At 51.7% G+C, this 23,942-nt stretch overlaps 2 protein-coding genes across 3 annotated transcripts; one reads left to right on the forward strand and one right to left on the reverse strand.

Moving 5' to 3' along the window:
• The first annotated feature begins 5,363 nt into the window (after positions 1–5,363).
• SSTR5 (somatostatin receptor 5) lies at positions 5,364–6,476 on the forward strand. Its single transcript, XM_030229800.2, has one exon. The coding sequence runs from the start codon at positions 5,364–5,366 to the stop codon at positions 6,474–6,476; it is 1,113 nt and encodes a 370-aa protein (XP_030085660.2).
• An 8,696-nt stretch (positions 6,477–15,172) lies between these two features.
• On the reverse strand, positions 15,173–23,138 carry C1QTNF8 (C1q and TNF related 8). Of its 2 annotated transcripts, none has more exons than XM_018915787.3 (3): positions 22,904–23,138; positions 18,567–18,804; positions 15,173–17,121 (listed from the first exon to the last, which is right to left on the reverse strand). In XM_018915787.3, exons 2-3 carry the CDS (start codon positions 18,787–18,789, stop codon positions 16,574–16,576), a joined length of 771 nt encoding a protein of 256 aa, XP_018771332.2. In that variant the 5' UTR covers positions 18,790–18,804; positions 22,904–23,138; the 3' UTR covers positions 15,173–16,573. The 2 variants fall into 2 exon arrangements, with proteins under 2 accessions (XP_018771332.2, XP_009090302.2); XM_009092054.4 differs by lacking the exon at positions 22,904–23,138 and adding an exon at positions 21,002–21,288.
• Between the last annotated feature and the right edge of the window lie 804 nt (positions 23,139–23,942).

Genomic DNA, 23,942 nt, shown 5'->3' on the forward strand with positions numbered 1-23,942 from the left:
CCTGGGTTTGGGGATGAGCTGGAGCTGGAGCCGGGTTTGGGAGCTCCACCCCAGCCCCACTGCCCGGCGGGGGAACAGAGATGGAGCTCCACACCTTGCTCTGCCTGGAGTGGCTTAAACTGGGAGCAAACCCAGCCTTAAATCTGGGACCAAACCCACCTTAAATCCAGGAGCAAACCCAGTTTAAATCTGGTAGCAAACCCATCTTAAATCCAGGAGCAAACCCAACTTAAATCTGGGAGCAAACCCGTCTTAAACCTGGGACCAAACCCACCTTAAATCCAGGAGCAAATCCAATTAAAATCTAGGGGCAAACTCACCTTAAATCCAGGAGCAAATCCAGTTAAAATCTGGGGGCAAACCCATCTTAAACCTGGGGGCAAACCCAGTTTAAATCTGGGACCAAACCCATCTTAAATCCAGGAGCAAACACACCTTAAATTCGGGACCAAACCCAGTTTAAATCCGGAGCAAACCCAGGTTAAACCTGGGACCAAGGCCAGTTTAAATCCGGGAGCAAACCCAGGTTAAACCTGTGACCAAGGCCAGTTTAAACCCGGGAGCAAACCCAGTTTAAACCTGGGACCAAGGCCAGTTTAAGTCCTGGAGCAAACCCAGCTTAAACCTGGGACCAAGGCCAGCAGCTTTTGCTTTCCAGGAGTGTTGGTGTGGCAGGAGCAGCTCAGCCCGAGTGAGTAATCCCTGAGCAGGACTGAAATGTGTTTGGGGAGAAAAGGAAGGATTCAGCCAAGATTTGGGTTGATGGGCTGTTTCATGAGTTGTTCACTCCTGAAAATCGGAGCAGCTCCTCCGAGCCGCTGCTCTGGGACAGCCTGGGATGGGCTGAGGGGTAACTAGGTGGTGCCAAATATGCAGTTGAAAAGATTTTTTAGGGTTAAAAGCGGGAAGAAGTTGTGGAACTTGGAGTTCAGCTGACTGGTTTAGTCCCAATTCAGGGAGTGGAAGCAGAGGAGCAATTTCAGGCGAGAAAGTTTTGTTTTCAGCAGAGAAAAATCCATAATTTGGTTTTTTTGGGGGCAACAAACACCCTCTGGAAAACATCAAAGATTTGAAAAAGGAGAAAATTCCTTTTCGGGAGGATCTGAACGGATTCCTTCGGTTTTTAACCTCCAGGTGGTGGGAATGGGAAACCCGAGGTGTCCCCGCTGCCTTGTGCAGGACATTTCCATCCCTCGGAGCCGAGGCAGCTCTCAGGGTGATGCTGCATTTCCCCCCCAGCTTTCCCGGGATTTCTGAGCTATCCCAGAGCTGCTCTGCCGGGTCTCCCTCCCTCCCCTGGCTGGAAGGAGGCCCCAGGGGCTCCCAGGTGATGGACACAGCTCCAAACCACACGAAAATGATGGAATTACCGAAACCCCGGGGATTTACTGCGGCCAGCCGCACGGGGTGGGAGCTCTGCTGGCAGGAGACAATTCCTGGAGAGTTCTCGGGGTGGTTTTTCCTCCCAAGACAGTTTGAAAAGCCTGGATTCCCACTGGCTGCGTTATCCCTAATTATCCTGCTGCTGGAAGCAGCAATCTGCCGCGCCGGTGCTGTAATTCCATTCCCGGCAATTATCGAGGATGAGAGAGCGATGATTCCAGAGGCAAACAGGCAGCAGGATCCAATCCAGCTCGGAAAATCAGGTTTAATTCCTGCCATTCCTGCCCCAGCCCCACTCTCATGCAATGTTCTCCACGGAGTTATTTCTGCTTTCCTGCTGTGACCAGAGCCCAGGGAAAACTTCAGCCTCGATCTGTCTGGGCATTTTTAATTTCGAATTAAAAAATTTTAATTCCATTTTAAACGTTTGTTTTTTTCCTTAGGTCGGGATGATTTTTCAGTCGCTGTTCTGCTCATCCTTGTTGTTTTTTTTTTTTTTTTTTTTTTTTTTTTCACCCAGGTTTATTTAGGAGTTTTCACAAATGTGAAATCCTGACACCATAACACCTCTGCTATTTATTCCCCGAATTTTTTTGGGAAGCAGGGACAGAGATATATTCAGCTGCTGTGGATGCTGATTTTTTCCTGGATGGTGCTCTGCCAAAACTTGGAATTCTGTCAGTGATTATTCCAGCTCCACATTTCCTCAGTTTTAAGCAGAAAACCCAGAATTTATGGACAATCCCAGGGAGGGGGCTTGGAAATCGCAGGGGAAAAGAGCTGGATGAGAGAAAATCCCCTGGAGGAGTGTTTGTTGTTAATCCCTTAATTAAGAACACCAAACAAGGCCGGGAGGGATCAATCAGCGCCTCTTAATTACCTTTAATCGTCATCTTTAATCACCTTTTGTGGAGCTCGGGGGTCGTGGTGACAAAAGGAGCTGAGGGCGAATCGCGCTGCTGAGGGACAAATTGTCCCCTGGATCTGGGCAGAAATTCCCTGTGCTTCTCCAAGGGAAAACATGGATTTGCAGCTGGTGGGGTTTGTTTTTTTCCAGGAAAAATCCCAGAATTCTGGGGGCTGCAAGGCAGAGGCTGAGGGAAGCAAAGGTGGGATGGGGATCTGGGTTGGGTTTGCAGATCTGGGGGGCCTTGGGATGTCAAATCCCGGGAATGGGGAATGTCCAGGTGGAGGAAATTCCTTCCTGGTGCTGAGAACAGCAGGGAAGGGTTGGAAGGGTTTGCAGCAGAGCCTTAGGAAATGGATTTTCCCCCAGGAAATGCTCTGGGGCATCCCTGGAGTTGTCCCCATCCAGGCTGGAGCAGTCTGGGGTGGTGGGAGGTGCTCCTGGATGAGCTCGGAGGTCCCTTGGGACCCAAAGCATTCCAGGGTTCTGGGATTCCCTGCCCAACCCACCCAGTGTGACAGGGAATGTTGCACAGAACAAAAATCCCGAGGGAAAGGTGAATATTCCCACAAACCCATGGAAGAGCCCCAAAACGCTGAGGTGACAGAGTGTCCCTGACTCCAGGAAAAGTCTGGCTGCTGAGGGAACCTGGAAGTTCCTCTCTGTTGGAAAATAAATTAAAAAAAAAAAAAAATCTGAAAAATCCACAAAAAAAATCTGAAAAATCCACAAAAAAAAATCCGAAAAATCCACAAAAAAAATCTGAAAAATCCACAAAAAAAAAATCTGAAAAATCCACACCTCTCCATGAAAAACACACCCAAGTCCTTCATAAAAAAAACCTCTGGAATGCCAATGAATGGCTGGGAGAGCCCGAGGCCCTCTGCAATCAGGGATCTGGGGCTGGAGGATTTCTCCAGGAGGGAAGAAATTGGAATGATCCAAAGGAAAGGGCTCCTCTTCCCAAGGCCTGAGCTCCCGAGGTGGTGGAAGGAGCAGGAGTGAAGTCAGGGTGCAATTCCTGCAGTCCTGAATCCCAGGGTGTGCTCTGAGGGAGAAGGGATGCTGGAAATGTGTCCTTCCCATTTTCTGAGGATGAGCCACACATGACTGCCCCTCCTGACCTTCCCTGCTGAGCTCCAGCTCTGCTCCTTGCTCTGCCTTCCCATTTTTCCCAGGCCCAGATGGAAATTTGGGCTCTTTGGGCCCAGCCTGGATGCGCTGAGCTGGTCTGGGAAGAACATTCCCAATGCCAAGGATGCAGCTCCATGGATAGGAGTTTATAAACCCTGCCTGCCCCATCCCTTCCCATCCTTCCCTTCAGTGATCCCAGAGGGGTCACAGCAGGAAATTGGGAATTTCCAAACCCCTCCCAGCCGAGGATGAGGGGTCTCAGCTTTGGCTTCTCCCAGAATTCCCCCACCAACAGGATTTCAAAACAGGCTGAAGATCAGGATTTAAAATTCCCCTTTCCCAGCCTGAACTGGACTTTCCCTGTGTTATTTTACCCAGGCTCTGACCCTCTCCTGATTAATTTATGAAGGATCTCAGGCTGAGCTCTGCCTGCAGCGGGATGCTGGGAATTGCAGGGATGCTCCCGACAGCTGAACCCCAAATATTCCAGCAGCACAGCCAGCTCCTCCCGCCCCATCCCCACCCCCTGGAGCTGCAGCAGCTCCCTCAGCTCTCCCCAATTCCCGGTGCTTCTCCACCCAGCCACGTGAGACTCCTACTCCCCATCTGCCCCTTCCCAAAGCAGCTCGGCACATTTGTGATTCCTCCCGGGAGCTGCCCGGGCTCCTCCTCTCCCCCAGGTTTTCTCACCCCAGGAGAAAGCCCAGCCACCGAGGGAGGTGGTTTCGGATTGCTCCTGGAGACAAGGAGCTTTTCCAGGGCTGTGGGCTGGCTGCTTGTGATTCCAGACCCAAACCCCCGGATTATTGTGGGAATCTGATCGTCAGGTGATGGCAGCTAAAATTGCTCAGTGTTTCTGCCACCTTCACCAGGATTTGCTGGGGGATTTGGTGCTTTGAATCTGCTTTTTTTTTTTTTTTTTTTTGGTGCTGTAAATCTCCATTTTTTGTTTGATGTTCCCAAGTTTCCCCACCTGATAAACTGAACCCCACTCCGACAAAAAGGTGGGAAAATATTCCTGGGGATCAAGCTCGCCACAGGAAAGGGGCGTTGGAAATTCTCCACCTTTTTCAGGATGGTTGGCAAAATTTATTCCAGCTTCAAACCTGCTCAGCTGTCCTGGAGCTGCCTACTGCAGCTTGGATTTCCTGCAGGAAAAAGGGATTTTTGGGAGAAAAAGCAGTTCAGGGTGAGAGGAGAGGATGAGGGAGCACAAAAAAATAACCTTGAAGGATGGGAAAAGGGAATTTATTCCTTCCCTTCTCTGTGCACACACCCTGACCTGGTGGGGAAGATCTCAGACGTGATCCCTTCTGTCTGGGAGCTCAGGGATTTTTTTCCAAGGGTTTTCCATTGTTATGGAAAGTTTTGCTTCTTTCCCTGATCCCAGTTCCAACCCTGACACCTTCCACTGTCCCAGGCTGCTCCAAGCCCTGTCCAACCCAGCCTTGGGCACTTCCAGGGATCCAGGGGCAGTCACAGCTCCTCTGGGAATTCTGTTCCAAAGCCTCTCCGCCCTCACAGGGAAAAATGCATCACAGCCACACCCAGCCCTGGATCCTGTGAAAATGAAACAGAACCTGGGATCTGCTGGGATGAGCACGGAGATTCTCCCACTGTGCAATTCCTTGGGAGGGAGAATTGATCCCACCCCATTCCCTGGCTGAATCATCCAACCCCAAATCCTGAAAAGAAGAGAAAATGGAAGTGATTGTAAAAGTCCACTTTGCAAAAGTGCTGTCGCTGTTTTCCTCGAGTTTTTGAGGTTTTTGAACTTTTCAATTTCTGAATTTCTTAATTTCTGAGTTTTTGAATTTTGACTTTTCGCATTTTGAATTTCCCTTCTAGGAACAAAATGTTCCTTCTAGGAACTGCACTGCCCATGGAGTTTAATCTCTCCTGAGAGGAAGAACCCACGGAGGGAGAAAACAAAGGAGCCATGGATCCCCTGTACTTCTCCAGCACGTTCAGCTCGGACGGCGCTCCCGGCCAGGCCAACTCCTCCCTGCTGCCCAACGGGACGGAGAACGGGACGCTCCCGGGGCCGCCCCCGTTCCAGTACATCCACAAGGTGCTCATCCCCATCTGCTACCTGCTGGTGTGCGCCCTGGGGCTGAGCGGCAACGCCCTGGTCATCTACGTGGTGCTGCGCCACGCCAAGATGAAGACGGTCACCAACATCTACATCCTCAACCTGGCCGTGGCCGACGTGCTCTTCATGCTGGGCCTGCCCTTCCTGGCCACCCAGAACGCCATCTCCTACTGGCCCTTCGGCTCCTTCCTCTGCCGCCTGGTGATGACCGTGGACGGCATCAACCAGTTCACCAGCATCTTCTGCCTGACGGTGATGAGCATGGACCGCTACCTGGCCGTGGTGCACCCCATCAAATCCACCAAGTGGAGGCGGCCCAGGGTGGCCAAGCTGATCAGCGCCACGGTCTGGACCTTCTCCTTCTTGGTGGTGCTGCCCGTCATCATCTTCTCGGACGTGCAGGAGGATTTCCAGACGTGCAACATGAACTGGCCGGAGCCGGTCAACGTCTGGTCGGCGGCGTTCATCATCTACACCTCGGCGCTGGGCTTCTTCGGGCCCCTGCTGGTCATCTGCCTGTGCTACCTGCTGATCGTGGTCAAGGTCAAGTCCTCGGGGATCCGCGTGGGCTCCACGCGGCGCCGCCGGTCGGAGCGCAAGGTCACCAGGATGGTGGTGATCATCGTGGTGGTCTTCGTCTTCTGCTGGCTGCCCTTCTACACCATGAACATCGTCAACCTGATCCTCATCCTGCCCGCCGACCCCGTCCTCGAGGGGCTCTACTTCTTCATGGTGGTGCTGAGCTACGCCAACAGCTGCGCCAACCCCATCCTCTACGGCTTCCTCTCCGACAACTTCAAGCAGAGCTTCCAGAAGGTTCTCTGCCTCCGCAAGGGCGACGGAGCCGAGGATGGAGAGCCCGTGGAGCACAGGCAGGAGAACAGCAGCCGCCTGCAGGAGTCCATGCTGACCCCGAGGAACGCGGAGTTCAACGGGCACATGCAGACCAGCAAGGTCTGAGGGCACGGCCTGGCACTGCAGGGTCCCCTGGAGGACCTGGGGACTTCAAGGATGGCACGGCCTGGCACTGCAGGGTCCCCTGGAAAATTTAGGGAATTCAAGGACAGCATGGCCTGGCACTGCAGGGTCCCTGGAGGACTTGGAGACTTCAAGGACAGCATGGGCTGGCACTGCAGAGTCCCCTGGAAAATTTGGGGACTTCAAGGACGGCACGGCCTGGCACTGCAGGGTTCCCTGGAAAATTTGGGGAATTCAAGGATGGCATGGCCTGGCACTGCAGGGTCCCTGGAGGACTTGGGGACTTCAAGGAGAGCTCAGTCCATGCAAAAGGAAAATGTGGAGCCCCAGAAGCTCCCAGAAATGCACACAGAGGGCTCTTCCCTGCTATTCCCAGCTGGAAGTGCCCAGCTCTCGTGGTGTCCTGATGGATCTGATGTCCGGGACCACTTTGGGTCCTCCAGGGAATGATTTCCAGGCTTTGTGCCCCTCTAGCCATGCAAACCAACACCCAGCCAGCTCCAATTCCCTTGTTAAGCTTGGTTTAAGGCTGCTTTGCACTGCTGGGATCAGCTCCGAGCAGCAAACAGCTCAGCTGGGATCTTTGGGAATTCTTCAAGGGGATTTCTGAAAGGAAAATGAGATTTCTTCGGAGTTTCATGCAAAAAAGGCACCAGCACAGCTCTGGAGATGGGCTCTGATGTGCTGGGTGCTGCCTTGGCTTTGTTTTCCTGTCATTAACCCATCCCAGGGCAGCCAGGACCCCTTCAAAGACAGCCAGAAAGGACAAAAACCGAGCTTAGGAGAACATCCTGGCAAGGACTCAATGCAGCCGTGGAATTTCCTCCTTCCCACCCCATGGGATGGGCTGTGACCCCGTTGTTGTGATGTCAGGGCTGATGGCCCTGGGCTCCTGGGGAGAGTCTGTGTGCAGCCCTTGGTTCTGAGTGCAAATCTGGACTCAGAGCTGTGTGTTCAGGCACTAAACCCAGCTCAGTCCCTCTGAGTGTAAATCTGGACTCAAGGCTGTGTGTTCAGAAATTAAACCCAGCTCAATCCCCTCTGAGTGTAAATCTGGACTCAAGGCTGTGTGTTCAGAAATTAAACCCAGCTCAATCCCCTCTGAGTGTAAATCTGGACTCAAGGCTGTGTGTTCAGAAATTAAACCCAGCTCAATCCCCTCTGAGTGTAAATCTGGACTCAGAGCTCTGTGTTCAGGCACTAAACCCAGCTCAATCCTCCTGGCTGGTGCAGCTGCCAGGGGCTGTTTGTGCCTCAGTCCTGGAGGATTTTTCCCAACTTTAATGATTCCATCATCCCCTTTATTCTGTTGGATGTGACACTCACATTCCCAGAGCCAGGAATGGCACAGGATGCACCCAGAGCCTGGCTGGCACCAGGAGTAATTTACTCCTGGGTTTCTCCCAGGAGCAGGCAGTGCCCTCCTGCCCTACAGCACATCCCAGATCCCAGCACAGCCAGGCTCAACGGATTAATGAATAAAATTAACTTTTCCCATAGTTTTGGTGGGAGCTGGGCTGTGATTCCCTCAGTTTTCCACCTGAGATGATCCCTCCTGGAAGCTCCAGAGTGGAAAGCTCAAGGTTGGGGCAGGAAAATCTGCTTTTAAAAAGATTTTAATAAATTCGGATTTCTGGGAAGGAGCTGAACCCTGGCTTGGGCAGAGCAAAGAGCATTTGTCCCCTTCTTCCCATCAAATCCTTGGAATTACCAAGGGAAGTTTGATCTGGAGGGAACAGACCCTGGAAAAGAGGTGGATAAACCTGGGCCTCGTTTTCCACCTGCCCCTTTTCCCACTCCCCTGGATCAGGGTGGGGATCCCAATTCCCAGAAAACAGAAATTCCAGCCATCAGATCTATGGAGCAAATTTAGGAGAGCTCTCAATGCCCCAATTCCCAGGAAAATTCCCTTTCCAGCCAGCATTCCCTGGGGAATTCAGAGCCATGGGAATGCTGCTTTGGAGGAGTTATTTTTTATTTTTTTCCTGGCCTAAGGGATTTTTTTCTGGGAGCAGCTCCTGCAGATCCCCTCTCCAGTGCCACTCAGCCTTTGCTCCACGGGATTCCCTCCCCATCCCAACAAATCTTTCCTCAGACCTGCTCCATGCCTTAGGAAGGAGCTCTGCTGGCTTTTCCCTGAATCCCAAACAGCATTCCCGGGCTTCTCCCGGCAGCCTGGCAGCGGAATTTTGAGGAGCCAGCTGAGCTGCCAACATCCCTGCACACATTCCATCAAAACATGTCATCCTTCCACAAAGAGTGACAAATTCCCGGGGGAATCTGTCCTCCCAGCCAGCCCTTCCCGGAGCTCCAGACACTCCCCAGATCCCTTTTCTTCTCCACACATTCCAGCCCCAATCCCTCAGCCCCAGGGATTGAGTGACATTTCTAATACCTCGACAGACAATCCTTCCAAATTCCAGCTTATTCAGCTTTTCCTTCGATTCACCCAAGGATTCCAATTGTTGGCTCTGCTCTGCTGGGAAAAAAAAAAAAAATCCACCGAAAAACCACCCACAGAAAATTTTCCCCGTGCCCACCTGACCTTCAGGAGGTGGAAAAATCGTTTGGATAAAATAAAAATAATAAAATAATAAATAAAAAATAAACTGGAATTTCTGGTTCGGGCTCCAGCTATGAATATTCAATGAGATGCATGGAATAAAGGGAATTCCAGCTGCTGGATACCAAAGGAAGGGAAGGAAGGGTGTGGGGGGAAAATCCACCAAGAAACCTTTGGGATACAGGAGCAGCTTCCTTCGGGGATTCACTTTTGATTCCATGAAAAATGGGATTAATTGATGGATTTGGACAAGGAGCATTAGGAGATGGCAATTCCAAAGGGCAGATTCCAGATGGGCATCCCAGAGGGATCGGGATCCATGGGCTTCACTGGGCATTACTTGGTTTCAGCAGGGAATCCTCTGGCTTTGGGATCTCTCCTGGCTGCTCCCCAAGGGAGGAAAAACCCAGGAAAGTGCCAGAAGTGTGGAATTTATCCCGGGATTTATCAGTGGATTGATGTTGGAGTAAGAGCAGGACACGCGTGGAATTATTGCCCCTTCCCTCTTTAACTCCCAGTTAAACTCCCAGCTCTCTCTTCCCGAGGTTCCAGGGCTGGGATTATCCCTGGGATCCAAACATTCCCTGTGCCACAAAGTCCTGGCCCAGCCTTGATCCATCAGCAGGATCCTTGAATCCTGCAAATCCCAATTTCCAGCTCCTCGGAGCTGCAGCCCAGGCGGGAGCGGCCGATTTCATTCCCAGGTTTATTCCCAGGATATTTTATCCAGCTCCAGCCCCTCGCTCACCTGGAATGCCTCAGCTTCTCACCTCACCCTGCTCCTGGCGTTCCTGGGTCCTCATTCCCTCCTCTCTGGGGCTTGTTTGGAGAACTCCATGGAAATCCGGCGCTGTTGCCATGGGATGGGCGACGCTCCGGGGTTTCTGTGTTCCCTCTCCCTTTCACACTTAATCCTCCCTGTCTGCCCATCATTCCCTGGAAAGTCACAGCAGGTGAAGCTCTCCCTGCTGGCTCCTTTCTCCTGAGCCCTTAATCCCTGGGAGCCAGGAGTCATCCCAAATGTTGGATGTATCCCATTGCCTCAGCCTGGGCTGAACCCGCTGTGCTTTCCCAACAGGAAAAGCTGGGAATGAACAATCCTGGCCCGTGGGGGTGGGAGATTACACAGGAATTTCCGTGGGGATTTGGCCCTGGATGCAAACACAGCCCAGGCCTGGAAGGGCAGTCCAGACCTGGGAATTATCAGGGAAGAGTTTTCCCTGCACCTTCCGTGGATCACCTCTGCCGGCTGGATTTGGGGTTTGTAATCCTGGTGCATCCCTCTGGGATGGGAGATCCAGGATTGCAGCCCCCTCCCTGCTCCAGGGGATCCCTGTTTTATATTTCAGAGGGAGATTTGGGGCTTTTCCTCTCCCTGCTCCAGAGCTGAATCCCACCATGGTTTTCTCTGGAGAATCTGGTGGAAAAAACAAAGGATAAAACCCCTCCGATGAATTTATGCACTCCTGGCTTTTCCTAGCAAAACAAAGAATCATGGAATGCTCTGGATTGGGAGGGACTTTAACCTCATCCCATTCCAACCCCTGACATGAGCAGGAACAATCTCCACTATTCCAGGATGCTCCAAGCTCTGGCCTTGGACGCTTCCAGGGACGGGGCAGCAATCCTGGGCACAATTCCTGCATCCAGGAGGAACAACAGAGCCAGGCAGGACAGATTCCATGCACAATTCCTGCACAATTCCTGCTTCACCAGAGGAGGAGAAGCCCTGGCTCTGGTGACAGCCGCTCCCCTGGGCAGGGTAATTAATTAATTATGCATTCCCAGAATTAATGAGAGCACCCTGTTTGCATCCCTGTCCCGTTTTTCCACAGATTCCAGCCCCATATGCCAGGTGCCAGACAGGGCTGGCGGGCCCCATCCCACACTTGGAATTCTTTTATTTCCTGACGTGTCTGTGCCTGGCTCCTGACAGGAATCACAGGCATTTCCAAGGAATTAATTCATGGCTCTCCGTGGTGTTGGGACTTTTCCAGCAGGTTTTCAGGGAGGGAAAAGCAGATCCGTGGATTTCTGACCTGATGAAAATCTGGGAGCTGAGCTGGGCTACAGAGAGAGAGGCAGGGAATGGGAATGGGAATGGGAATGGGAATGGGAATGGGAATGGGGAGTGGGGATGGGAATGGGAATGGGAATGGGAATGGGAATGGGAATGGGAATGGGAATGGGAATGGGAATGGGAATGGGAATGGGGATGGGAATGGGAATGGGGATGGGGATGGGAATGGGGATGGGAATGGGGATGGGGATGGGAATGGGGATGGGGATGGCATGGCGTGGGAATGGGAATGGGATGGATGGAATGGACTGGGAATGGGACTGGGCCTGGGGATGGGCATGGGAATGGGAATGGGGCTGGGAATGGGCATGGGACTGGGCCTGGGCCTGGGACTGGGACTGGGGCTGGGGCTGGGCCTGGGAATGGGCCTGGGCATGGAATGGGAATGGGAATGGGGATGGGGATGGGAATGGGGATGGGGATGGGAATGGGAATAGAGGGCTCTGCACCCCTGGAATCACAGGATCACTGAGGTAGGAAAAGATCTCTGGCAGCACCCAGCCCATCCCTGCCCAGGTGTCTTTTCCATCCTGGAAAAATTCAGGATTCTGACTAAAAAGGGATGAAAACACAGGAAAACGGGGAGAAACGATCTGGTGGAGGAATTGTTTTGGATTCTCCCTTGCATGGAAAAAGGGAGACAATTCCAATGTGATCCCCTGGGAATTCACAGGCTCTGTGCTGGGTTTTGGATCAGCAAAACCCCAAATCCAGTGGCAATTCCTCGGTTACCTGCAGGTGGAATTTCACTCCTGAAAGGGCCTTGGGGTGGCTGAGATTGCAGCATTCCAGCCTGGAGCCAGCAGAGAGGGATTTGCTTCCAGAACGATCCAGAGAGGAAGCAATTCCTTGGAGAGCTGAATTTAATGTGATTTTCCCTGGAAATGGCATTAGGCTGCCATTCCCTGTGTCTGGCAGGAATTGTTGGGTGCCCAAATCTCTGCAGCAGCAGCTGGGGAGGAAACATCCACAGCTTTGGGAACAGGGAAGCAAATCCCTCCCCATCCCAGGGATCCAGCTCATCCCCCTGCCTGCCCATTCCTGAGGGGAGGAAGCTCTTCCCACCTCTCTGCTGGGGCCAAATCCAGCCCTGCCAGGACACAATTCCTGAGTTTTCCCCACAGGAAGGCCCTGCCCCATCCCAATCCCAAGGATTTTACTGAAAAACCTGGAAAAGAACAGGGAATCTCCCAAAATTCCGCAAGGAAAAGGTGCTGAGGGCAAAGAGCATACACGGATCTTCTGGGTCTGGCCAGGAAAAGTAAAACCACTCTGGAAAATCGGGAGGAGAACGAGGAATCCTCAGGATTTACAGGAACAGAGCAGGGAATGCCTCAAATGAATCCCACCTCTCATTCCAGGGAAGGATGGAGATTTCAGCCCGTCCAGGTTTGGGAATTGCCATTCCCAGCCTATCCAAAGTTTGGGAATTGCCATTCCCAGCCTGTCCAGGTTTGGGAATTGCCGTTCCCAGCCTGTCCAGGTTTGGGAATTGCCATTCCCAGCCTGTGCAAGGTTTGGGAATTGCCATTCCCAGCCTGTCCAGGGATTGGGAATTGCCATTCCCAGCCTGTCCAGGTTTGGGAATTGCCATTCCCAGCTTGTCCAGGTTTGGGAATTGCCATTCCCAGCTTGTCCAGGTTTAGGAATTGCCATTCCCAGCCTGTCCAGGTTTGGGAATTGCCATTCCCAGCTTGTCCATGGTTTGGGAATTGCCATTCCCAGCCTGTCCAGAGTTTGGGAATTGCCATTCCCAGCCTATGCAGGTTTGGGAATTGCCATTCCCAGCCTGTCCAGAGTTTGGGAATTGCCATTCCCAGCCTATGCAGGTTTAGGAATTGCCATTCCCAGCCTGTCCAGGTTTAGGAATTGCCATTCCCAGACTGTGCAAGGTTTGGGAATTGCCATTCCCAGCCTGTCCAGCTTTGGGAATTGCCATTCCCAGCCTGTCCATGGTTTGGGAATTGCCATTCCCAGCCTGCAGGGAGGGTGTGGAGGCCAAAGTCTCCATCGGAGCTTTCAGCCAGGATTGCTCCCTGGCTCTCTGTTTGTTTTCCCACTTTCCCCTCCCATCTCCTGCATTTTCTCTCAATCCTTGGGGTGGGACAGATCCTTGCTGGAGCCATTAAATCCCATTCCACTCATCCAGAGGCAATCCATTAGCCTGATTTGTTGCCTGGTTTCCTTATCAGCCTCGATGTTATCTCGCCGTTCCTGTTGTAAATCCAAAGTTTCCTCCTGCAGAGGAAGGGAAGAGTTTGCCCAAGGCACCGGCGCCTGTTGTTATTCCCGAGAAAAATCCATCCAGAGGGATGGAGCCGCACCCAAACCGGCTCTTTGTCCCCAAAACAGGCTGGGAGGGGATGGGAATGAGGGGTTGTGGCGTTCCTGGGATAGAGGGAGCAGGGAACACAGGGCAGAGGGGGCGAAACTCGGATTTCAGGGATTCCAGCCTGGAAAAGGGATTTTAAAAGGCAGCAGAGGGAAAAATCTTTGGATATTCAGCTTTTAGAGTTTCCAATGAATTCCCAGAAAACCTCATCAGGCTGAGATTCCTGGTGGATTTGAGGAGATCTGGGCCCTGTGGGCTCCCTCTGGGATTTGCCCCTGGAATTGGTGCAGATTTCCTGATTTCCCTCTTGATTCCCAAGGCAGGCTGGGAGGAGATGGGAATGAGGGATTTGGCATTCCCAGGGCAGAGGGAGCTCAACAAGCAGAGCAGGGCAGGTTTCAGTTGGATTTTGGGGAAATTTCCTTCCCAAAAGGGAAAGGGATTCAAAATGTGCCACTGGGAACATTCAGCTTTGACATATCCCAGTTTTTCCCTAAAAAACCTCGGCAGGTTGAGATCCCCAGTGGTTTTTAGGCCTTTAGGGATAATTTGGATCCTGCGGATCCCTTTGGATGCTTGGGAAGGTCGTTGTGCCCCTGGAATCCATGTGGATTTGATGATTTCCTGCTCCTGGCACTGGGGTGAGTCGGGAGAGCTCCAAAATCCAAATCTCTCTCCTGGAGATGAATTTACTCAGGGATAAAAATGATGGATTTTTTTGGCTGATTCCCAGGAGAAAGGGATTTCCCTGGAATTCTGTGGATTGAAAACGTTCTGGGTGGGGTTTTTCCCATCCCTGGCAATAATCAGGGAATTTTTAATTGTAATTTTAATCATTGCAGTGAACAGGAGATGGGAATGAGCCAAAACTGTGGGAAATTGCTGGATCTGTGAGGAATGAGGAATTCCAGACCAGCTGGGAATGCTCCTGCTCCACCCTTTTCCAACCTAGGGATGGGACAGGGAGGATTTAGAAGTAGGAAAAGGAGGGGAAAAGATGTGGAGCTCTCCAATGTGGCTTTAAAATGACGGGAATTTCCTTTTCAGGATGCAGGGTGAGGGAAGCAGGAGCACACTCGAGGTTTCAAGCCTTGGGATCCATCTTTATCTGGAATTTTCTACTTAAAAGTCCCTATTTTCAGGAAATTTTGGAGGTCTTGAAGATTTGGGATTGATTTAGAGGAAAAGGAGTTGGTGACAGCTTCCTTTCAGGAATTCTGTGGATTAAAGGGGCTAAAATTGTCCCTGGAGACTTTTCCAGGGGCAGTGTGGTGCTTTTAGCAAGGGAATGAGGAAAAACTTATGGAAAAATTTATGGAAAAGAGAGAAACAAAGACAGGTACTGAAAGCAAAATCTTTATTTCAGCTACTTTTCCCAAAGCAGGGGAAGGTGAGATCCATGGGAGCGTTTTCCTGGCAAGAATTTCCCTGGATTCTTTGTACAAAAGGTTTGGGAAGCAAACGAGAGCCTGGGAGGAAGGAGAAGGAGGAATGGGATAAAATGATGGGGTTTTGCTGCATGCACCAGGCTTCCATCCATAATATTTTAGGAAAAAAAAAAAAAAAAACACCAAATCCTTAAAAATTACTGCTTGAAGAAAAACTCCTTTTTCTTTCCTGTTTTCCCTCCACTTTCCATAAATGATGGTGCCATAAAATGGTAATTTCTGGGAAAAACACCCCCAAATCCCTAAAAATCGCTGCTTGAAGAAAAACCCATTTTTCTTTCCTGTTTTTCCTCCATTTCCCAGCAATGATGGTGCTCCAAGGCGGTAATCCCTGAGGAAAAACCCCAAATGCCTAAAAAAAGAAGCCCAAAAAAATAAAACCAAAAACCCTTTTTCTTTCCAGTTTTTCCTCCATTTCCCAGAAATGCTGGTGCTCCAAAATGGGAACGTCCAGATGGGAGCACAGCCTGCAATCCCAGCTTGGCAAATCCCAAATTCCCAGCCTTTTGTCCAGCTGGGAAACCCATTCCCAGGCAGGCTGGGTGTTCTCCTGGGAAGTTTTTCTCTGGAGCTTGTGGTTGTACCGAGCTCTGTTTCCCTGAATCCATCTGCTGTTTGTTATTCCTCCAATTCCACCATTCTGCTGGAACCATGGGATACGGCACAGAATGGAACCAAGCTGGAATTTGGGATTAATTCCCGTGCAAAATATGGATTTCAATGCCAAAATTCCTGCCTGAGAGGAGCCAGCTTGGTTCTGCTGAGGGGGGTGGCTCTAATTCACTGAGATTTTTGCAGGAATAACAGAATTCCTTAATTAGCACCTGGATAACCACTCTGGCCCTCAAGGATAATTATTTAATGGTAATTATATCCTAATTGTTGTAATTCTCTATCTAAAGCCCAGCAAAGGAGGGAAATTCTGCTGCCAGCTTGGCAAACTTTTGGGGATGTTCCTGAGGGGCTGCACAGGGAGCTGGGAATCTTCTGGAATTTTTGTGCAGGTGGAGCAGCTCCCTCCACCCACCCAGGGGTGGAAACCCACCCATCAAATATTCCAACAGGGACTGGAGATGCAGAGCAAGGCGGAATTTTTGCTGTCAGCTTGGCAAACCCTTCAGGGATGTTCCTGAGGGTCCTTACAGGGACCAGGGAACCTTCTGGAATTTTTGTGCAGGTGGAGCAGCCGCCTTGGAAGGGTGGAAAACCACCCTTCCAAGGGCTGCAACTGGAATGGGAGACGCAGGGAAAGAAGGGGAATTTTTGCTGCTAACTTGGTAGCTCTTCAGGGATGTTCCTGAGGAGCTACACAGGGAGCTGGGAATCTTCTGGAATTCTTGTGCAGTTGGAACAGTTCCCTCCCTCCATAAATGAGTGGGAAAACCACCCTTCCAAGGGCTGCAACTTTTCCAAATGGGATGGGAGACGCAGGGAAAGAAGGGGGATTTTTGCTGTCAGCTGGACAAGCCGCAGGGATGCTCCCGAGGGGCCACCAAGGGAGCTGGGAACCTTCTGGAATTCTTGTGCGGCTTGGAGCCACGCAGATGTGGGGAAACAACTCTTCCAGGGCTGCTTCCAGACGGAATCCGAGCTGCGCTTCTCCAGGGAAGGCAGTGCTGGATGTCCCAAAGCTCGGCCCTGGAGCCAGGGGAGCTCCTACTCCAGGGCGGGTTTGATCAGGTGCCCGTTGAAGACGATGTAAAGATCCGACTCCTCGCCGTAAATCGCGTTTTCCCTCTCCCTCTTGAACATCCTGACCCAAACCTCATCCCCTTCCCGCAGATCCAGCATCAGGCTCTGGCTCTGCATGATGCTCCTGTCGCTGGGCTGGGCGTACAGGATGGCCACGGCCTCCTCGTTCCTCATCAGGTGCACGTAGGTCTCCTTGAAATTCCAGGTGTGCACGTTGAGGCTGAAGTAGTAGATGCCGGGCACGTAGCAGAAGAACTTCCCGGAGAACATGTTGAAGTGCTGGTAGAGGTTGACGAGCTCGGTGTCGAAGGTGACGTGCTGGAAGTAGAGGGAGCTGTGCAGGGCCTTGCGGCGGCCCACGGAGAAGGCGGCGAAGAGCAGCTTGCAGGGGTGGCCCTGGGGACCCGCCTGGCCCTTCTGGCCCTTGCGGCCGCTCGGCCCGCGGGATCCGCGCTCTCCCGCCTTCCCCGCCGCTCCCGGGAATCCCCGCTCGCCCATCTCGCCCTTCTCGCCTGCCATGGGGAGGGGGAGGAGGGAAAACACAAGGGTGGGAGCTCAGGTGGTGGGAATGGCAGCAGAGGAGATGCCAGGGCATGTGCTCTGCCTGGGAATGTCAGTCAGGTATCGGCAGCTTCCCATTCCTCTGAAGGATTAATCTGGGAATATCAGTCAGATATCAGCACTTCCCAATTCCCAAAGGGATTAACCCATGGTCAGAAATCAGCAGCTTCCCAATTCCCAAAGGTATTAACCCATGGTCAGAGATCAGCACCTTCCCAATTCCCAGAGGGATTAATCTGGGAATGCCAATCAGATATCAGCAGCTTCCCATTCCTCTGAAGGATTAATCTGGGAATATCAGTCAGATATCAGCACTTCCCAATTCCCAAAGGGATTAACCCATGGTCAGAAATCAGCAGATGCCCAATTCCCAGAGGGATTAATCTGGGAATGTCAATCCAATATCAGCACCTTCCCAATTCCCAAAGGGATTAACCCATGGTCAGAAATCAGCAGATGCCCAATTCCCAGAGGGATTAATCTGGGAATGTCAATCAGATATCAGCACCTTCCCAATTCCCAAAGGGATTAACCCATGGTCAGAAATCAGCACCTTCCCAATTCCCAGAGGGATTAATCTGGGACTGTCAATCAGATATCAGCAGTTTCCCAATTCCCAGCAGGATTAATCCATGGTCAGATATCAGCACCTCCCCAATTCCCAGAAGGATTAACTTTGGGCCATGTTTGGACACCACCATATTTTGGGGACCACTTGAGCTTGTTTTGGACACGTTTTGGGCGTGACAACCCTTCGGGCACAGTTCAACCTTTGGGCACAATTTGGGCACCCCTTGACCCTGTTTTGGGCTCCGCCATGTTTGGGGCGCCCCTTTACCTGGTTTTGGGCACTTTTGGGCACAAACACATTTTGGGCAACCCCTGGCCTTGTTTTTGGCACTTTGGGGCAAGTTTAGGCGCCACCACATTTTGGGCACCCCTGACTTTGTTTTGGACACATTTTGGGCATGGAAACCTTTTGGGCACCCCTTGACCTTGGCTTGGGCACATTTTTGGACACCCCTTGACCTTATTTTGATACTTTGAAGCCCATTTGGGCACATCTTAACCTCGTTTGGGGCACTTTTGGGCACAACCACATTTTGGGCACCTTTGACCTTATTCTGCACACCTTTGGGCACAACCGCATTTTTGGACACCCCTTGACCTTATTTTGATACTTTGAAGACCATTTGGGCACGTCTTAACTTCATTTTGCACACCTTTGGGCACAACCACATTTTGGGCACCCCTTACCCTCGATTTGGGCACAACCTGATTTTGGGCACTTTTGGGCACGCCTTGCCCTCCTTCTTGAATTTTGAGCTGAGTTTTTCCCTAGGGAAGCGCCAAGGAAGAGCAGCAAGGAGAAGGTTGGGAGACGAGCTTCACCCACCTTTGAGGATGGTGATGTCGATGGTGGGCTGGATTTTGGGCAGGGAATATTGGGGGTGGCCGCTCATCCTGGCGGATCTTTGGGAGAAGATGGAGACGGGCTGCTCCGAGGGCCCGCAGCACCTCACGCACGCCAGGCGCCGCCTGGGCAGCGCCTGCTCCGGCTGGGAGCCGGCATTCCCGGCTGGAAGCAGCAGCAGCAGCAGCGGGATCACGGAGCTCATCCTCCCTGGGAGCAGCTGGGGAGGAGAGGGAACACAAACCATTAACGGGGCGATCCCAATCGGGGCCACCTGGCGAGTGCTTTCCTTGGGGTTAATGATTAACGGATCCCGGGAGACTCCGGGTGGGAACGGTGCCCCTCGGAGCGCTGGGATCGGCGATTCCTGGCTGGCATTGCCTGTGACAGCTGCTGAGAGACACCAGGTCAACAAAGGGACGGGGGGGGGGGCCAAAAAATCCCAAGCCAAACAAAACCTGCTGGGAGCAGAAGCTTTTTCCGCTGGAAAAGCTCTTGGAACAAGTGCTGCAGGAAATTTCTGGGGGAAAGACCAAAGTGATGCTCTGTTGGCTTGTTTGGTGCTTCAGTATCCCAAAAAATTCAAAATGAAGGGCAAAATACGGAATTTTATTTAAATATAGAGCCAAAACATGATTTTTTTGGGGGGAGGAAAAGCCCAGAAGAAAACCAAACCCAAAAGAAATCAAAAGCATTTCTATCTTTTGATGTTCTCCGTCAGCCTCTTGCTGGTGACTTCTTTCCATGGTTTATCCATTCCCATATTCTCTTCCAGTCGGAATTCCTGTGTGCATTTTCCAGTTTGATTTTCCCACGTGTGGAATGGAAACCCAAAGAGCTGCACCAAACTGGATTTGCTCGGCACAAACCCTGGGCTTTGGGAACCCTTGGTCGGATTTGCACCTGCTCCCTGCGGGCTCCAAAGGTTCTGGATGCAGGGAGAGATCCAGGGAGAAAATGCCTCGGATGGGGAAAATAGAGGAATTTTCTCTGGCTCATCAATGTCCTGTTCCTAAGGAAAACTGCAGCTGATACTGGGAGAAATCCACTGGGGAAAAAAATTGCCTCACATGGGGAAAAAAGAGGAATTTTCCCTGGCTCTCCATTGACCTGTTCCTAAGGAAAATTGGAGCTGATTCTGGGACAAATCCAGGGTGAAAATTTCTCTTTTTTCTCCATTTGAGGCATTTTTTCCCTGCATTTCTCCCAGATTCAGCTCAGTCCTTCCCTAGGAACAGGTCAGTGAAGAGCCAGAGAAAATTCCTCTATTTTCCACATCAAAGGCAATTTCCCCCTGGATTTCTCCCAGATTCAGCTCCAATCCCTGCCTAGGAAGAGGTGAAAAGAAAAGGAATTTTCTCTGGCTCCTCACTGACCTGTTCCCAGGGAAGGATTGGAGCTGGAGGCTGGCCACTCATTCCCATTCCATGTGTAATTAGTGTCATTGCACTGATTGCAGTGGAGCCTCATCCAGGACAGATTTCTTGGATCGACGCCTCCGTGGATCTTCTCCAAAGTCCAATTAGTGAGATGGACTCAGGCTGACCCCTGGCTGGGAATGGCTCCTCTTCCACCAGCTGGAATTCCTGGAATAGCTCGGGAAGAGGGCGCTGGATGGCCTGGATTCCACTGGAAATCCAGGATTCATGGATTTCATTCCATGGACACCCAGAGGGAGAACTTCCAGCCTTGGAGCTGCTTCCCTGGGAACAAAACGAGCCGGGTGGGGGGGAAGGGAGGAAAAACCTGTCAGGAGTGGGATTGGACCAGCATTCCTGGGGAATGTTTTCTTCCCATTCTCCCCTGCTGCAAAAGAAGTGTCAGTCACAGCTCTCCAGCTTCCTGGAAATCCAAGAAATCCTTATTAGCAGGAAAACAATGACTTTGCCTCTGAGAGCAGGGAATGTTCTTTCCTGAAATCCATCAGGACTGGAAATGCCTTTGCATTTGGAATTGTTCCTCGTTCCAGTAGCAGCTGGAGGAGGGATCAGTCCCCATTTTCCACCAGGATTCATGGCTTGAATTCCATGTAATTAAATCCTTTTTAAAGCCATCCTTGAGTTTCCAACCGGGAATAGAAACACAGGAAGATCAAATGGGCAGAAAATCCTGAAAACCAGCCCAGGATGGTCTTGGGGGGCTTTTCCAACCTCAGGAATTCCAGGACTCCCTGAGCCACACTCTGAATTCCTGCTGATGTTTTCCTTCCTAGGGTTATTCCCAGGGCTTCACTTGGAAAAGAAATCCATGACTATCCTTGCTTTAAACTCATGGACAACACCAGGAGCTGCCCCTGAGCCTTGATTAAAACCCCAGAGTTAAACCCAAAACCTTGATGGAAAACTCACAGATGTGCCAGCCCCGGAGCTCAGCACCATTCCAGAAATATGGAAAATATTCCAGTTTTGCCTTTTTACCTTTTCTCTTCTCTCCAGCCTGAATCTCCTCACGGCTCTGGGGCTCCTTGGATCGGGAGCAGCAGGAAACGAGGCATCCTCAGGGCTGGGATTGTCCAACACTGCGCTTCCTCTTGGAGAGGATTTCCCTGGGATTTGTTTTGTTTTCTCCCCCAGGAGGATCTGACATTTCTTAGTGGGCAGCTCCTCGTGGAAAATCCCAGAGCACTGGAGGATTTTGTGTGTTTTCCAAGGAAAATGCTGCTGGATTCCTGCTGGACAAAATATCCCGGAGGTCCTGCAGGAGCTGGGCTGTGGCAGAAGTGATTTGAGAACTCCCAGGCAGGAATATCTGCATCCCAAAAAGGAAGTGGGTTGGGAATTCCCACTGCCTGTCCTGGTTGGAGGATGAGCCAGGTCCTTGTCCCGGCTGTTTATCCAAGCCTGGGGGGATGGAGAAGAGGGGCTGGAAGTGCTGCTGGAGCTGTGAGGGAGGCAGGAATGGAGGGAAAAACTGGACCCAGCCATGGAGAGATCCAGGAGTGGAGCTGCAGCTGGATTGGCAGTGCCTGGGTGAACATTTGTCTGGGAATTCGCAGCTCCTTTTCCAGTTATCCCATTTATTTCTAATTTTCTCACGTTTTTCAGCCTGGGTCTCTTTCCAGCGGGGGTGATTCCCTGAATTCCTCCATCCCGGGAGGAGCCAGCCCTGAGCAGCAACCACTGGGGTGCTCACCTGCTGGGAATTCACCAGGAGCTCCCCAGGAATGGGAAGAGACGAGATTCCCAAGGAAATATCCCTGCACCCCGGGGGGGCTGGATGGATTTAACACAATTCCATGGGGGGGCTGTGGGAGGAGAGGCTGTGCCTGGATGGAAAAGCTCCAGTGAACCTGGATTCCTGCAAATTCCCAAGGTTCCATCCTGCCCTAACAGGAGGAGGTTCGAGATTCCCAAGGGAACAGCTTTTCCCTTTTCCCTTCTCTTTATCCCAGGATTCCATCCTGCCCTGGGACAGGGAGCAGGAAGAGGTTCCCCATTCCCAAGGGAACACGGACAGGGAGCAGGAGGATGATCCCGATTCCCAAGGGAACAGCTCTTCCCTCTCTCTTTCCCCGTGTCCCTGCCCGCACCTCTGACTCCTGCAGTGTCCTGGAATTGTCTCTGCTCCAGGCTGGGCGGCTCCCTGGCAGAATTCCCGGCTCCCGAGGCAGCCCAGGCTGTGATTCAGCGGGAATTACAGTAAAAGTCATTCCCAGGGCAGCTTCTCCCGCAGGACAAACCCCCCTGATGGAAGCGGCCGGCTCCGATCCCTCCTTCGCCCTTCCCGATGGAAAAGCAGCTTTCCCCGGATTTGGGAATTCTGTGGGAATTCGGGGTTGTCCCTGCAGAGGCTCCCGGGTGGGATTTTCCCCCCAGGATGCGGTGCCTGGATCCCGCCCGGCCACGCTCCCATCCCGGAGTGAGCAGCACATTTCAAAGGGTTGGAAAAGCGAATTCCCTGGAGGAATTCGAGGGAGCAGCTCATTCCCAAGGGTTGGAAAAGCGAATTCCCTGGAGGAATTCGAGGGAGCAGCTCATTCCCAAGGGTTGGAAAAGCGAATTCCCTGGAGGAATTCGAGGGAGCAGCTCATTCCCGAGGGTTGGAAAAGCGAATTCCCTGGAAGTTTCGGCTCCTGTGGAGCCTCCGGGAAGCGGCTCCTTCCCTCCCCGCATCCCGCGGGCACGGCGGATCCATCCCCATCCCGCTGGGATGTGCAGGGTGGAGAACGGGACCGGGAATTTTACCTGGGACAAATTAAACCAGCCCAGCACTCCCCAACCCCCTCATTCCTGCTTTTCCCAAGGAATGTGCTCAGCAGGGCGGGAATGCTCTGCTCCCACAGGGGATCCCATCCCTCCATCCCGATCCCTGGAACTCACCCGGTCCCTCAGAATCCCTGGATTTTCCTTCCCTCGCCGTTCCTCAGCTGCTGCAGCTCTCCAGCCGGGCTGCAGCTCCCGTGCTGGGATCCAAGAGAAACACGGAAAGTCAGCCTGGATCCTCAGGAAACCTCGGCAAAAGGAATTTTTTCCCTGGTTTTCTTTGCTTGCACCAACTTGTGCCGGGCTCCCGAGCCTTTGTCCCGCTCCGGTTTCCTCGGGATTCGCTGCCAGTCTGGAATTCCACAAGGCCTCTCCCGGGGATGGAAATAAAAAGTGAAAAAAATCGGGATTAAAAAAAAAAAAAAAAAAAAAAAAAAAAAGATGAAAAAAACTCCACCACCGAACCCAAAACCACATCCAGAGTTCCAGCCAAGAGGGAAAGCGCTGGGATCACATGGAAAGAATTTTTCTTTGGGAGTTTTCGGCATCTTTTTAAGCAGGAGAAAGGGAAAAAAGGAAACAGGGAAGGCACAATAAAATCCCTGGGATTTGTGCATGAGCTGGAAAAGCAGGAATGGCTCTGAGGTGAAAGAGGGGAGATGTAGATGGGATGTTGGGAAGGAATTCTTCCCTGGGAGGGGCTGGAATGGATTTCCCAGAGCAGCTCTGGCTGCCCCCGGATCCCTGGCAGTGTCCAAGGCCAGGCTGGTTTGGAGCACCCTGGGATTGGGAATTGTCCCTGCCCACGGACCTGGACCAGCCTGAAGGTCCCTCCCAACCCAAACCATTCCAGAATTCCATGATGTTCATGCCCACACTTTCTTACCCTTGGGAAAAACACTTGGGGGATTTATTTAAAGTCACTTTGGGATCTGAATTTCCTTTTCCTTTTCCTTTTCCTTCTTTCCTTTTCCTTTTCCTTTTCCTTTTCCTTTTCCTTTTCCTTTTCCTTTCCGGGTTTCTTTTCCTTTTTCCTTTCCTTTTTCCTTTTGCCGTTTTCCTTTTCCTTTTCCTTTCCTTGTTCCTGTTCTTTTTTTTCCTTTTCCTTTTCCTTAGTCCTTTTTCCGGTTTTCCTTTTCCTTTTCCATTTGTCGCG

This window comes from Serinus canaria, chromosome 14 (genome assembly GCF_022539315.1).
Source record: "Serinus canaria isolate serCan28SL12 chromosome 14, serCan2020, whole genome shotgun sequence".
In the NCBI taxonomy this organism is placed as follows: domain Eukaryota; kingdom Metazoa; phylum Chordata; class Aves; order Passeriformes; family Fringillidae; genus Serinus; species Serinus canaria.

Bases quoted from the DNA above. Each gene is read 5' to 3' on its own strand.
- SSTR5 (XM_030229800.2), top strand. From the start codon at position 5,364: ATGGATCCCCTGTACTTCTCCAGCACGTTCAGCTCGGACGGCGCTCCC.
- C1QTNF8 (XM_018915787.3), bottom strand. From the start codon at position 18,789: ATGAGCTCCGTGATCCCGCTGCTGCTGCTGCTGCTTCCAGCCGGGAAT. The intron at 17,122-18,566 runs GTGGGTGAAGCT...TCCCCATGGCAG, and splicing joins CGACATCACCATCCTCAAAG to GCGAGAAGGGCGAGATGGGC.